This window comes from Orussus abietinus, unplaced genomic scaffold, assembly GCF_000612105.2.
Source record: "Orussus abietinus isolate OABI.00-Male unplaced genomic scaffold, Oabi_2.0 scaffold625, whole genome shotgun sequence".
NCBI classification, from domain to species: domain Eukaryota; kingdom Metazoa; phylum Arthropoda; class Insecta; order Hymenoptera; family Orussidae; genus Orussus; species Orussus abietinus.
Genome location: NW_019394770.1, coordinates 1 through 10,967, shown reverse-complemented (window position 1 = coordinate 10,967; position 10,967 = coordinate 1). Strand labels below are relative to the sequence as shown.

Sequence of the window (10,967 nt, the reverse complement as noted above, 5' to 3'; positions counted from 1 at the left end):
CGCTGTAGCTCTAATGAAATATCAGCCTAAGACTATGATATATGCTGAGATGAATTGGGAGATTGCTCACGGGCAGGGTTGCGCGATCGCATGCTGTGCTGCTCACTGGTTTCGTACGTCAGCTTTCACCGTTTTTTGCCCCCCATTTGGGGATAAAATAAATAAGGTAAGTGAAGGGTAAAGTCAAAGAAAGCGCCACGAGTTTTCTTCCCTTACGATCAAAAACGAGTAGTGTCGGTAAGCGTAGGTAAGCCACCACCGTCAACTGCCGCATGGTATTACCATCACGAGTACGTGAGCCGCCAACGGCGACTAGTAGATGGCACCGCCATCGCGAGTGCGCGAGCCCCTACCAGAAATTCATTGCGCCGCCCTTGGGGGCAAAAAACGATGAAAGATAACGTATGAAATCAGAGGACAGCACAGGATGCGATCACGCGACTCTGTCCGTAAGCAGTCTCCCAACTCATCTCTGGTATATGGTGCCATATAAAGTGTACAAGCCGTCAGGAAAAATCCGGATGAAGGCAGCACAAGATCCAAGGAAATTAATTGATCCATAAGCAATCTCCCACTCTGTCATTGCTTCGTGTAAAGCGATTGTAAGTCTTCTTCAGATGATTTAATATATTTTATTCTTTACTTAAAAATGTCTGTTTACTGTTACCGGTAAACGGTATTTCTAGTATTTTAATCCCATTCTGTTTTAGCTGAAAATTTGATACTGCTACAAATTAAAATTGTTAATCATTTGAAGGTATGAAATCTTTTATTTTCTTACTCTAAATGTTAGCAATGAAAGCACCCCCTGTAACAAAATTTAGGGCACACGTGTTTGAACATTATCTCTGTTAAGATTGTAATGATGTCAGCTAATGGTGAAAGATGTAATCACTAATATAATATATTTTCTACTTGTATCTTCAATTAGATTTTCATTAGGGCTATGCTTTCATTTGTTTTATCATTGTAAGACATGATAACTGCATGTACTGCTTTTAAGAGGAAATCGATATTGTTTTTTTCTCATGAAAGATTTTTATGTTTAGAAAGTATTATTGGTAATGGGAGAGAGTCCTTGGAAAGATTGGAGACCTTTTATATATGGAGGTGTAGCATCCATTGTTGCAGAATTAGGTAAGTTTTATTATTAGTAACATTTATAAAATACCATACAATTTTCTATTTGATTTCTATTATAAAGTTAAAAGAAATATAAAATGATATGCATATTAGTAAATCACATGGAAGCACTTTTTGGAATTGTTATTAAAGAGGATAACCATATATAATAATCTAACAATAAATCTGACCTGTAACAATTTAACAATAATGTTTAAATAATTATGTTTTAAATGTGATGAATTTGTATTATTTTAGGAACATTTCCATTAGATACAACAAAAACTCGATTACAAATTCAAGGACAAAAGCTGGATAAAAAACATGCATCTTTAAAGTACACTGGTATGACTGATGCTATATTGCAGATTTCAAAACAAGAAGGATTTAAAGCCTTATATTCTGGGTTAGTATGCACGATTATTAAGGCATTATCATGTATTAAATGTCTGAACTATTGAACAAAAATACTTCCTTTATTGTTTATAATAGGATCAGTTCAGCAATCTTGAGACAAGCAACATATGGAACGATAAAGTTTGGAACATATTATTCTCTTAAACAAACAGTCACTGAAAAATGGGGAACTGATGATATTGTGATAATAAATATTGTATGTGCAGCTGTAACTGGTGCTATATCCAGTGCAATCGCTAATCCAACAGATGTTGTGAAAGTTCGTATGCAAGTTACTGGTGGATTGACAAATCTGTCTGTATTCAATTGTTTTCAAGAAGTATATCAACATGAAGGTGTTCGTGGTTTATGGAGGGTAAAATTAATTTTTTCTATTAATTGAAATATATTTTTAATGTTATTCAGAGTTCAGTTAAGGTAAAAGCTCATTTCTTTGATAAAAATGTATTGATTAATGACTTGTGCACCAAAGGGATAGAATGCTATAACAAGTACGATGTACAATGTATTCAATGTCTTAAATGTCTTAAATATGTTTCCCCACTTTTATATAGGGTGTTGGACCTACTGCTCAACGAGCAGCTATTATTGCAGCTGTAGAATTGCCAATATATGATTTTAGCAAGCTAAAACTTACTAATGTTCTTGGAAATAGTGTCAGTAATCATTTTTTGTAAGTATTTTTATAAGTTTTGACATATAAACTGGACATCATGTTTTGTTTATAATTTACCTGATATATCCTATTTACCCTAGATTAAGTGTTTTCCTCTTAATCAACATTCTTACATTTTAGATCTAGTTTCATAGCTAGTATGGGAAGTGCAGTGGCTTCTACTCCTATAGATGTCATTCGTGTAAGTGGAGAATTTATATTATTTTTAATCCTTTGCACTCAGCGCCTATCCATCTAGACTTACGATGTCCCCTCAAAGGGACAACTGAATGTAAAGGGTTAAATGGCAAGACTTTTTTAATTGTAGAAAGATAACTATGAATATGTGGCAATTGTTCATATTACTTGTACCTTCTTTATAAAATATAATGTATTTAAGAGATTTCAATTTTGTTTCAGACTCGTTTAATGAATCAGAAAAGGGTATACAAAAGTCGTGGACCTCCACCACCGCATATTTATTCTGGTAGCATAGATTGTTTTGTTCGGGTAAATAGGCCATAAAGACTAAGACAATTAAATGATTGAATACATTTGAATCGTAAATCGACATGGTTTTTTTATGTTTACAGACGATCAAGAACGAAGGATTCTTAGCGTTATATAAAGGATTTATACCAACATGGTTTCGAATGGGTCCTTGGAATATTATATTCTTTATTACATACGAACAATTAAAGCAACTTAGTTTTTAGTAGTAAATAAGTTGGTATCAAAATTACGTATAAATTTAGTAAACATAATTGCCAACATTTCAAGACCTTTGTTCAATGCTTAATGAAATTAACATTACAAAGATATAATTAATTTAGGAGTTCTTTTGAATTCTATTTAATGTTACAGATTTCTCATTGCAGTATACAAATCTATAGGAACCATGTACCTGACAGTAAGCGTTTGTTTTTTTTCATTTTTATTGACAAATATATGTATTTATTAAATGATCACCAAAATTAAACAATGCGATATAGATTAAGAATTTAATTATCTAAATTAAAGCGACTAGATGGAATGTGACTTTAAAGCATTAGATATCATGTCTGGTCAGTATTAAAATCTAGGCAGTCCTTATTCCCTGTTTAAAAGTAATGTTAACCACATGTGATGAAACAATGCTGTTGAAATTCAGATATCTGGTCAGACTTTTAAATTAATATTTTCAGAAAAGAAACGATGTAGTCAAATGAAACTAGAAGATAATTACATTTTTATATATTAATTTAATTATATCTATATTATATTATTTATTTATTGAAAAATAATTCGCATTCTAGCAATCATTACATATTCTTTCGTCATTATATATTCTAGTTTCAGTATATTTTCGATTGTAATGTACCGGTGATATAATTTAAGTTCCCTTTAAATTCATCTTTCTGTTTTGGTTATATTCATTGTAACATATATTCTAAATTATTTTACCTAATTGGTGTTCTATCTTAAGATCGGCATTAGCGTTCATAATTTATTGCTGAATCACTAATGAATTTGTTTTACTGCTTAGGACAATTCCCATACAATAACTTTTCGGTCTTTGCCACCTGTAATTATTTTTGTATTGTCGATTGTAACCGTTATAGCTGTCAGAGAACCTGAAACGTTAATTTCATTTTTCTAAATTTCACTATACATCTCTTATGTATAAGCAAAATTTAAATGAATGTAGGTTTTACCACTATGACAATGTAATTTGGACAGAAAAACGGCATCTTGAGAATTCCATACATTAAGATTCCCTTGAACGTCTCCAATTAGTAGTAAAGATTCAAACCATGTCAGTGACCTTGCTTCAGCTTCTAAAGTAGTATGAAATATTTGTGTACTCGTCTGAACATCGACAACACTCAAAATCTTGTCATCGGCACAGGAAATTATATTTTTGGATTCAGGATGAAACGTCATTGCGCAAACCTTTGCTGTATGTCCTTTAAAAGAAGCACCAAAAATTATGCCTTGTAAATGAAAGAAGCCCCATGTCATATATTAAATTAAAAAGTTAATGTGAGAAATAGTTAAACTAGATGTAATCTCGACACAGAAATTTAATAATGCTGGTAGGAAGAAAGTAAAGAGACAGAAAATTGAACTGTTGTACAATTAAACATAATTGTTATTAATAACAAAATTACTTGTGTCTTTTCATTGCAAAAATTCCTTTTCCCAAGTAATGGTTAAAAAGAAAGCATAAAATATGAATTCCAAGGAAGTTCCAAGAGTGTTGTACTGACCTTTAACAGTGAACTGTAAGCTATATGTATCCATTTTCCATAAAAATAGTTCTCCTTCCTCGGTCCCAGATACTAAAAGGCTTTCGTCACTGTTAGAATTTTAAAAATATGTTTAAAATTATGTGTTTTGTACACTGGCGGACATGAATGCCTTCCTTACAGATATTGTGCTGCCAGTGTGTGATGGGATGGCATTCATGCATACCAATGTAAACAGGGTATGACAGAAGTAACACGGTTTATACAGCGCTATCCTTGTTGAAAATGGAATCGAAAAGTCTTATACTATTTCTTCCTACAGTGCATAATTTTCCTGTAATAATTAATTGAAGCACTGAAGCATCCCCAACGTAACGTGATTGATTGGCTGTACTTCATCTAGTTATTACAGGAAAATTATTTACTGTAGGAAAAATAGTACAAGACTTTTCGACTGGGATAGGGTTGTATAAACCGTGTCCACCATTTCTGTTGAACCCTATATAATCATTTGTATAGAATAAAAAACAATAAAATATTTAGAAAACATACAGTGTAGAAAGCACTTAAGAAATGATTACCTTGACACACTAATACACGTCACTTTAGAATCATGATCTAGTTGAGCAATAAGATATTCTGCTGGTTTAATTTTTTTGCCAGGTGCATATTTTTGCCATACTTTTGCAGTACAATCCCAAGATCCAGATATTAAAACGTTACGTGTTGGGCACCATATTAAGCAAGAAACCGCATCTTCGTGACCAAGTAAAATATCTATAACCTTCCCAAATTCAATATCGTAAAAGATTCTAGAATCAAAAACGTTTGTTAGAGTTTCTACAAATTAGAATTCTGTATGAAATATCAATAGTAATTAGATTGTGTATAGGATTGTACAGAAGCACTGACATGAAAACTTTCTCTTCTTACGCCGATAGTACTACAGCCACAGGGCAAATCAGGGCAAAACTTTCACGTTCGCTAGGGTACAGTATACTTATGTGTAACTTAGTTCCAATTAAAATGAACAAAAAGTATCTTGTTTTTTCTCTTATTGTTAATGACTTCAGTGTTAAAAATTCATACAATAAATTTATGGAAAAGAAAAAATATTGTTTCAATATCCTACTGAATTCTTTAAATTACAATAAAAACGGTAATTGTTTACTTACAATGTATTATCCCATGAACCAGCAACTAGGACGTTATGACAAAACGAAGTTTCATATGATATGCAAGATGATAAAGGCAGCGATGATAACGTCACACTGCGGGTTAATTTTCCACTTTTCATAGAATATAATTTAAGTGTTCCATCATGTCCCACAGATATTACTTCATCTCCTCTACACTCGTTTGTGATGGTAACACTAGAAATACCATCCTTATGAGATTGAAACGTCATAACCTCGCGTAACACTATTGACTTGTTTGTTATACATTCTTGTCCTGAAAAAGATATATAGCTAATAAACGCAGAATGATTCACTTAGTGCAAATATCTGAAATATTTTCTTATAGTTGTAAACAAAATGGAGTGTGCATTTATTCAATACCATTGCCAATATGAAATTATGAAGATTTATTTGATAACGGAATAATAAAGCTATAATTTTATAAAATATATATCATGTGACACAATTTTGAAAAGCATTTTCTTACAAAACAATGCTTGTTAATTTTAATTTATTGTTAGAATTTCGTCATATCTTCAACTTCTCAACAAAAAATTCAGCATCAATCTTTTAATCATTTGTATATAATTTCATACCAAAGTATACACTCACCACAACATGATGCAATAAAGGATTCAGAATTAATCATTTTTGCTACAGGGTCCAAACGTTTTGGATGTGGTAAATTGAAAACTTGTTTTGGTATTTGTCCAAACTCCATTATTTGAACCTCCATGCCGTGTCGATCATTAATGTCTCGAATAGTGTCTAAATCAACTGCTCCCTCATAACACAAGTGAAAGAATACTAAAATTCATGTTGAAATTATATTAATTATTTTCAGACCCAATTAAATATTATGGTGAAGCGTTGCTGTTTCTACACACCGTTATCAGCTTTTTCTGCTTCTACTCCCCTTTGCTTATAGCCAAAAATTAAATCGATCCAATAATGAAGAGTTTGAGATATACACTCGCTCTCTAAAGCATTTCTCAGTTGCTGTACAAAATCAGATGGACCTGATATATATATTTTTTTTATTAAAAACATATTATAAGAAATCTTAATAGATTAGCAAATAAAATGCAGATCTTTTGATTCATTTGAAAAGTTATACATATCACAGTATGTTACCTTTTGCCCAAGGAGGTAGCTGAACATCTCCGATTTTACTGCCATCGTGGCGATAACCAAAATCTATTCCGAAACTATTCACTAAAAAATCACCGTTGTTGGTTGGGTCGTAAAATTCTGGGATCAGTTCTTTAAAGTCAGACATATTCCCCAATACATTTTTCCACACGTCAGCTACACTGTTAGGTTTTTCATGTTAAGATTGAGAGACAAAAGCGGTTCTGTAAAATTGACTAAGCAATTAAGTAGTTTTTAAGTCAGGAAAATAATGCTACAAGTCACAGGCTCTAATTCATTATGACTATTATGATGTTTCTAAATGGCTGAACTAAAGTTATTTTAGAATCTTTACTACACATACCTGTTAAACATTCTGTCTGGATGATCAAATCTACCATTCTGAAGACAAAGCATATATTGCGGATATTTTCGTACCAAATAGAATAGAACGAACCCTGGAGCACTGTAATGTGATCCATACAGGAATTTTGGGTGTGACATTTCTTCATAACGCTCCTAAAAATATTGTAAGAGATGAAAAGGATATTACAGTGTTATATTTATAACTATACATTTTCTGTATAGAAATTAAATTAGTACATTTTGTAGAATGAAGTATAAGATAAATGAAAAGCATTGTTATTTGTTTTTTCTTTGATCACTAAATTATTGCAATACGTGTATTCTTAAATCTTACTTTCAATCTCATTAACCTTTCTGGTTCGAGAGCTCCAATTGGCTTTGTTAAATCTCTATAAACACCAGGGTCATTTAGGTCTAATGATTGAGAAGTATAATCCTGCACAATCCAAGGTATGACTGGATATTGAGTTAAATCGTGGAAAGTTCTATCTGCTAAACTAAAATATAAATATATTCCATTACCACTTAGATTTAACATTGAAAGTAGGAAACAAACTATTACATCGTAACCATTGAGATAATTAGTACTGTTTAATGAAATATCTATTGATTTCTGTAACTTTATAATACAAAATATTACATGTCTAAAACATTTGAATTACCTATTAATATACAAGAGGTAGTCATAATTGGACAAAGATCCATTCTGCCATAATATTGTCATTTGGTTTTGTGGAATGGTTTCTAGGTGAACTTCTACCTGCTTTAATAAGCTGTCATATAGTTGATCTCGATCTTCCTGGGTTTTTACTGACAAAAACAGATACTCAGTCTTTGAGTCATTCTGTCTGACCCATTTAATTTCAAGGCCCTATGAAAATATAGTTGATACAGTAATTATGTAAAATAAATATTAATAAAATAATATTTAAGCCTGTAAATACTTACAACTTGACGCAATAAAAACCTTCTTTTAATAATACTTTTAATGTCTTTGAGTTGAACTTTTAGAACTGGATGCTGGAAATTAGAATAATCATTTGAGCTAAATGAGAGCAATTGTTTATCACAAAAATATAACAATTTATGGTTTTTTCTCCAAGGATATTCTCTTAATATGTTAGTGTGGTTATAATACTGGATTGTCATTAATGCTTGAAGGAATTAATAGTAAAACCATTGCATTCAGAATAATGTATAAAATCAGTAATGAGAACATTTTCTGCAACAAGATATTGAAAGAGATTCTTTGCTTTTATATCTTCACATTTTTTGCATTTTCGCATCTTTCTATTGCATTTATGTAACTTTTTTAATTATATTTTCAGAATATTTACCAAGAAGAAACGTTAATTAACATATACCATTCCTGATGTGTTATTTCATAATCAATTAAAGAAATTGTTCATTTCACTTAATTATACATTGTTGAGCACTCTCTGTCCAGCACATAATTACAATAAAAATAAAATAATATACAATACAATAGAAAGAGAATACTCTTTCTATTGTGAGAAGTATTCTCTTTCTATTGTGTTGTATATTATTTTATTACATATTTCTTTGATCACTAAATTAACCAGTTTCTTCGTTTAGATAGTCTTATTATTTCCAGACAATTTAATCTATTCTACAATTCGCAATGAGTTTTAAAAACGGCCATATAATAAGATTATCAATCATTGAAAAGACATCATATTGAAAGTTTTTCAATATGCACAAATTTTAGAATATCATGACATCCAAATAAATCTTTTCGTACCTGATCCAGGTTATTGTATGCTTGAAAGTAGATCCTCGATGTTGTCAATAAAACTCTTCCTGGATTTATAATTAATGGTAATACTTTATTGGCTTGCACTTCTATTACTACATGTTCATACAAATCCTCAAGCCATGAAGTATCAAATGAAAATCTAGATTGCCTCGAGTGCACAATTGCCATTATCTGTTAGAATATTTTAATATTGAATTTCTTATTATTGTAAATGTAATTCTAAATGAACTAGGCGCAAGATTGTAGGTCAACTTTACCATAGCATTTTGTTCCGCTGTTGGAAGAGATGCTGCTCGCAAAAGTTGCAACATTTGAGAAAGGCAATCCTCAACTTTGGCATAATTAAAAGATAATAAAAAACATGTATTTTTATGTACAAATTTGTAAGGAGCAAGAATATTTCCTTCCAACATCTCCACATATTGCTTACAATTAATTGACAAAATATCATTGGATCTGTTAAAAATAAATAATTGGTTGAATAAGAAAGTATAAATAAGTATTACTTCATTTAACATAGTTGTTAGTATTTAATTTATAGTTAATAACAATTTACGTTTTATATAGTCATTTATATTGAAACAGTTAACTCATTGAATTTTATATAGTTATCTTATGTTTGCCATGAAAATTATTTTATACTACAAACCCTGTTGAACTATCGGTTCGATCTGATTTTTCAACCGTTATAGTCTCCTTAAGCTGAATTTTAATCAATGGCTGATTAATGTCTTTATTTACAAATACCAATGATTTTGAGCATAATTTTAGCCTTCCATCTATCCATGCATTTTTTTCAGAACCTAATGACCCCAGCGTTTTCATCTGAACACTAAAGTCTTCAAAGAAAATTTCTCCTGGTTCCAAGAGCAGCATTGTAAACCTATAGTATAAATGGATATTATCCCTAATTATTTAAATAATTAAAAATGTTTTTGGAAGTACTTAACATATTTATGAATAGTATTATGCAGATTAAAAACTATACAAAAATTCTAAAATTGCAAAGATTTCTTGGGATAAAAGTAATCAGTATTTACAATGTATTTTTGTTAAGCATTAAACCGTGATTAACATCCACAAGAAGCTGATGTCGCAAAATACAAATTAAAAAAATAGAATTATAAATTCATTACATCCTGGCATAACGTTGAGATTTCTTGTAAAAAGTTTTATAACGTCCAAATTTTGGAACTTTATATTTTGAGTAATAACATCACCGTATCGAAAGCAACTGTATACGCACCTTTCTTTTTCCATTTTCTCAGAATCATAGGTAAAGGAATATCAATTATAGTATTTTGTGTTAATCTCACTGTAGTCGTGTTAATCACAATGCATATGTTACACCTTAATTATATTCGCCATTTTTAAATCTTATAAATATCACTTTACGTTCAGGTGTTACATCAGTAATGTAATATACATATAATCTTTATATCCTTTCCATTGCTTTCCATGCATGACAGGTGATGACACAAATGTAAAACCTAAAGCAGAGATAAGTTGGGAGATTGCTCACGGGTAAGGTTGCGCGATCACGTTCTGCCTTCGATGGAGAATGCAGGCGGCTCATGCACTTACCAACTGATACGCCACAGTGGCGGCTCAACTCAGGGGGCTTCCTCATTTCTGTGATAACAAATATCGTTTAACATCTCTTAACATTTTTTACCAACAAGTTCAGCAAGCTCTGCATCGATGAACTACCCATGATGACTTTAAAGAAAAAAAAAAAGATTTCTGTTAAGTAATCCACCTAACCTGGAAAGGAGCATAAAAGAATAGGCAGAACAGAAATATAATATTACTAAATTGGAAGTGCTAGTAATCTCATTCTTTCATATAGAAAATAAGTAATTCGGCGAATAAACTCACGTGAAATGACAATGTGAGAAGTGAGCGCTCGCGTCAAAAATACGTAATAAACGCCGAGGTCGTGGAATGCGTCATCATAACGTATATCAAAGAACAGAGATGAGTTGGGAGATTGCTCACGGGCAGGGTCGCGCGATCGCACCGTGTGCTGCCCTCTGATTTCGTACGTTAGCTTTCACCGTTTTTTGCCCCCAAGGGCGGCGCAACGAATTTCT

General features: G+C 31.4%; 2 protein-coding genes across 6 annotated transcripts; one reads left to right on the top strand and one right to left on the bottom strand.

Annotated features, from left to right (window-relative positions):
• The first annotated feature begins 510 nt into the window (after positions 1-510).
• Positions 511-3,156, top strand: LOC105703171 (mitochondrial uncoupling protein Bmcp). Of its 3 annotated transcripts, XM_012431340.2 has the most exons (9): positions 511-602; positions 711-757; positions 1,050-1,137; positions 1,381-1,528; positions 1,615-1,894; positions 2,094-2,212; positions 2,336-2,396; positions 2,615-2,704; positions 2,788-3,156. In XM_012431340.2, exons 3-9 carry the CDS (start codon positions 1,065-1,067, stop codon positions 2,908-2,910), a joined length of 894 nt encoding a protein of 297 aa, XP_012286763.1. In that variant the 5' UTR covers positions 511-602; positions 711-757; positions 1,050-1,064; the 3' UTR covers positions 2,911-3,156. The 3 variants fall into 3 exon arrangements, with proteins under 3 accessions (XP_012286763.1, XP_012286762.1, XP_012286764.1); XM_012431339.1 differs by lacking the exon at positions 511-602 and having other exon boundaries at positions 612-757; XM_012431341.1 differs by lacking the exons at positions 511-602; positions 711-757 and adding an exon at positions 889-969.
• A 346-nt stretch (positions 3,157-3,502) lies between these two features.
• Positions 3,503-10,827, bottom strand: LOC105703169 (protein FAN). Of its 3 annotated transcripts, XM_012431337.2 has the most exons (18): positions 10,753-10,827; positions 10,459-10,593; positions 10,121-10,364; positions 9,524-9,757; positions 9,132-9,330; positions 8,860-9,045; positions 8,046-8,117; positions 7,760-7,968; positions 7,432-7,594; positions 7,096-7,250; positions 6,735-6,913; positions 6,488-6,619; positions 6,213-6,407; positions 5,598-5,874; positions 5,004-5,234; positions 4,444-4,532; positions 3,889-4,140; positions 3,503-3,807 (listed from the first exon to the last, which is right to left on the bottom strand). In XM_012431337.2, exons 3-18 carry the CDS (start codon positions 10,132-10,134, stop codon positions 3,716-3,718), a joined length of 2,679 nt encoding a protein of 892 aa, XP_012286760.1. In that variant the 5' UTR covers positions 10,135-10,364; positions 10,459-10,593; positions 10,753-10,827; the 3' UTR covers positions 3,503-3,715. The 3 variants fall into 3 exon arrangements, with proteins under 3 accessions (XP_012286760.1, XP_023289004.1, XP_023289005.1); XM_023433236.1 differs by having other exon boundaries at positions 10,121-10,593; XM_023433237.1 differs by having other exon boundaries at positions 4,444-4,523; positions 10,121-10,593.
• Between the last annotated feature and the right edge of the window lie 140 nt (positions 10,828-10,967).

What these genes read in the sequence shown, in the direction of transcription:
- LOC105703171 (XM_012431340.2), top strand. Translation starts at nt 1,065, where the DNA reads ATGGGAGAGAGTCCTTGGAAAGATTGGAGACCTTTTATATATGGAGGT. An exon ending in TTTAAAGCCTTATATTCTGG is followed by an intron (nt 1,529 to 1,614) that starts GTTAGTATGCAC and finishes TGTTTATAATAG; the next exon opens with GATCAGTTCAGCAATCTTGA. An exon ending in GCATAGATTGTTTTGTTCGG is followed by an intron (nt 2,705 to 2,787) that starts GTAAATAGGCCA and finishes TTATGTTTACAG; the next exon opens with ACGATCAAGAACGAAGGATT.
- LOC105703169 (XM_023433236.1), bottom strand. An exon ending in CGAACCGATAGTTCAACAGG is followed by an intron (nt 9,331 to 9,523) that starts GTTTGTAGTATA and finishes TATTTTTAACAG; the next exon opens with ATCCAATGATATTTTGTCAA. An exon ending in GCTACCTCCTTGGGCAAAAG is followed by an intron (nt 6,620 to 6,734) that starts GTAACATACTGT and finishes TATATATATCAG; the next exon opens with GTCCATCTGATTTTGTACAG.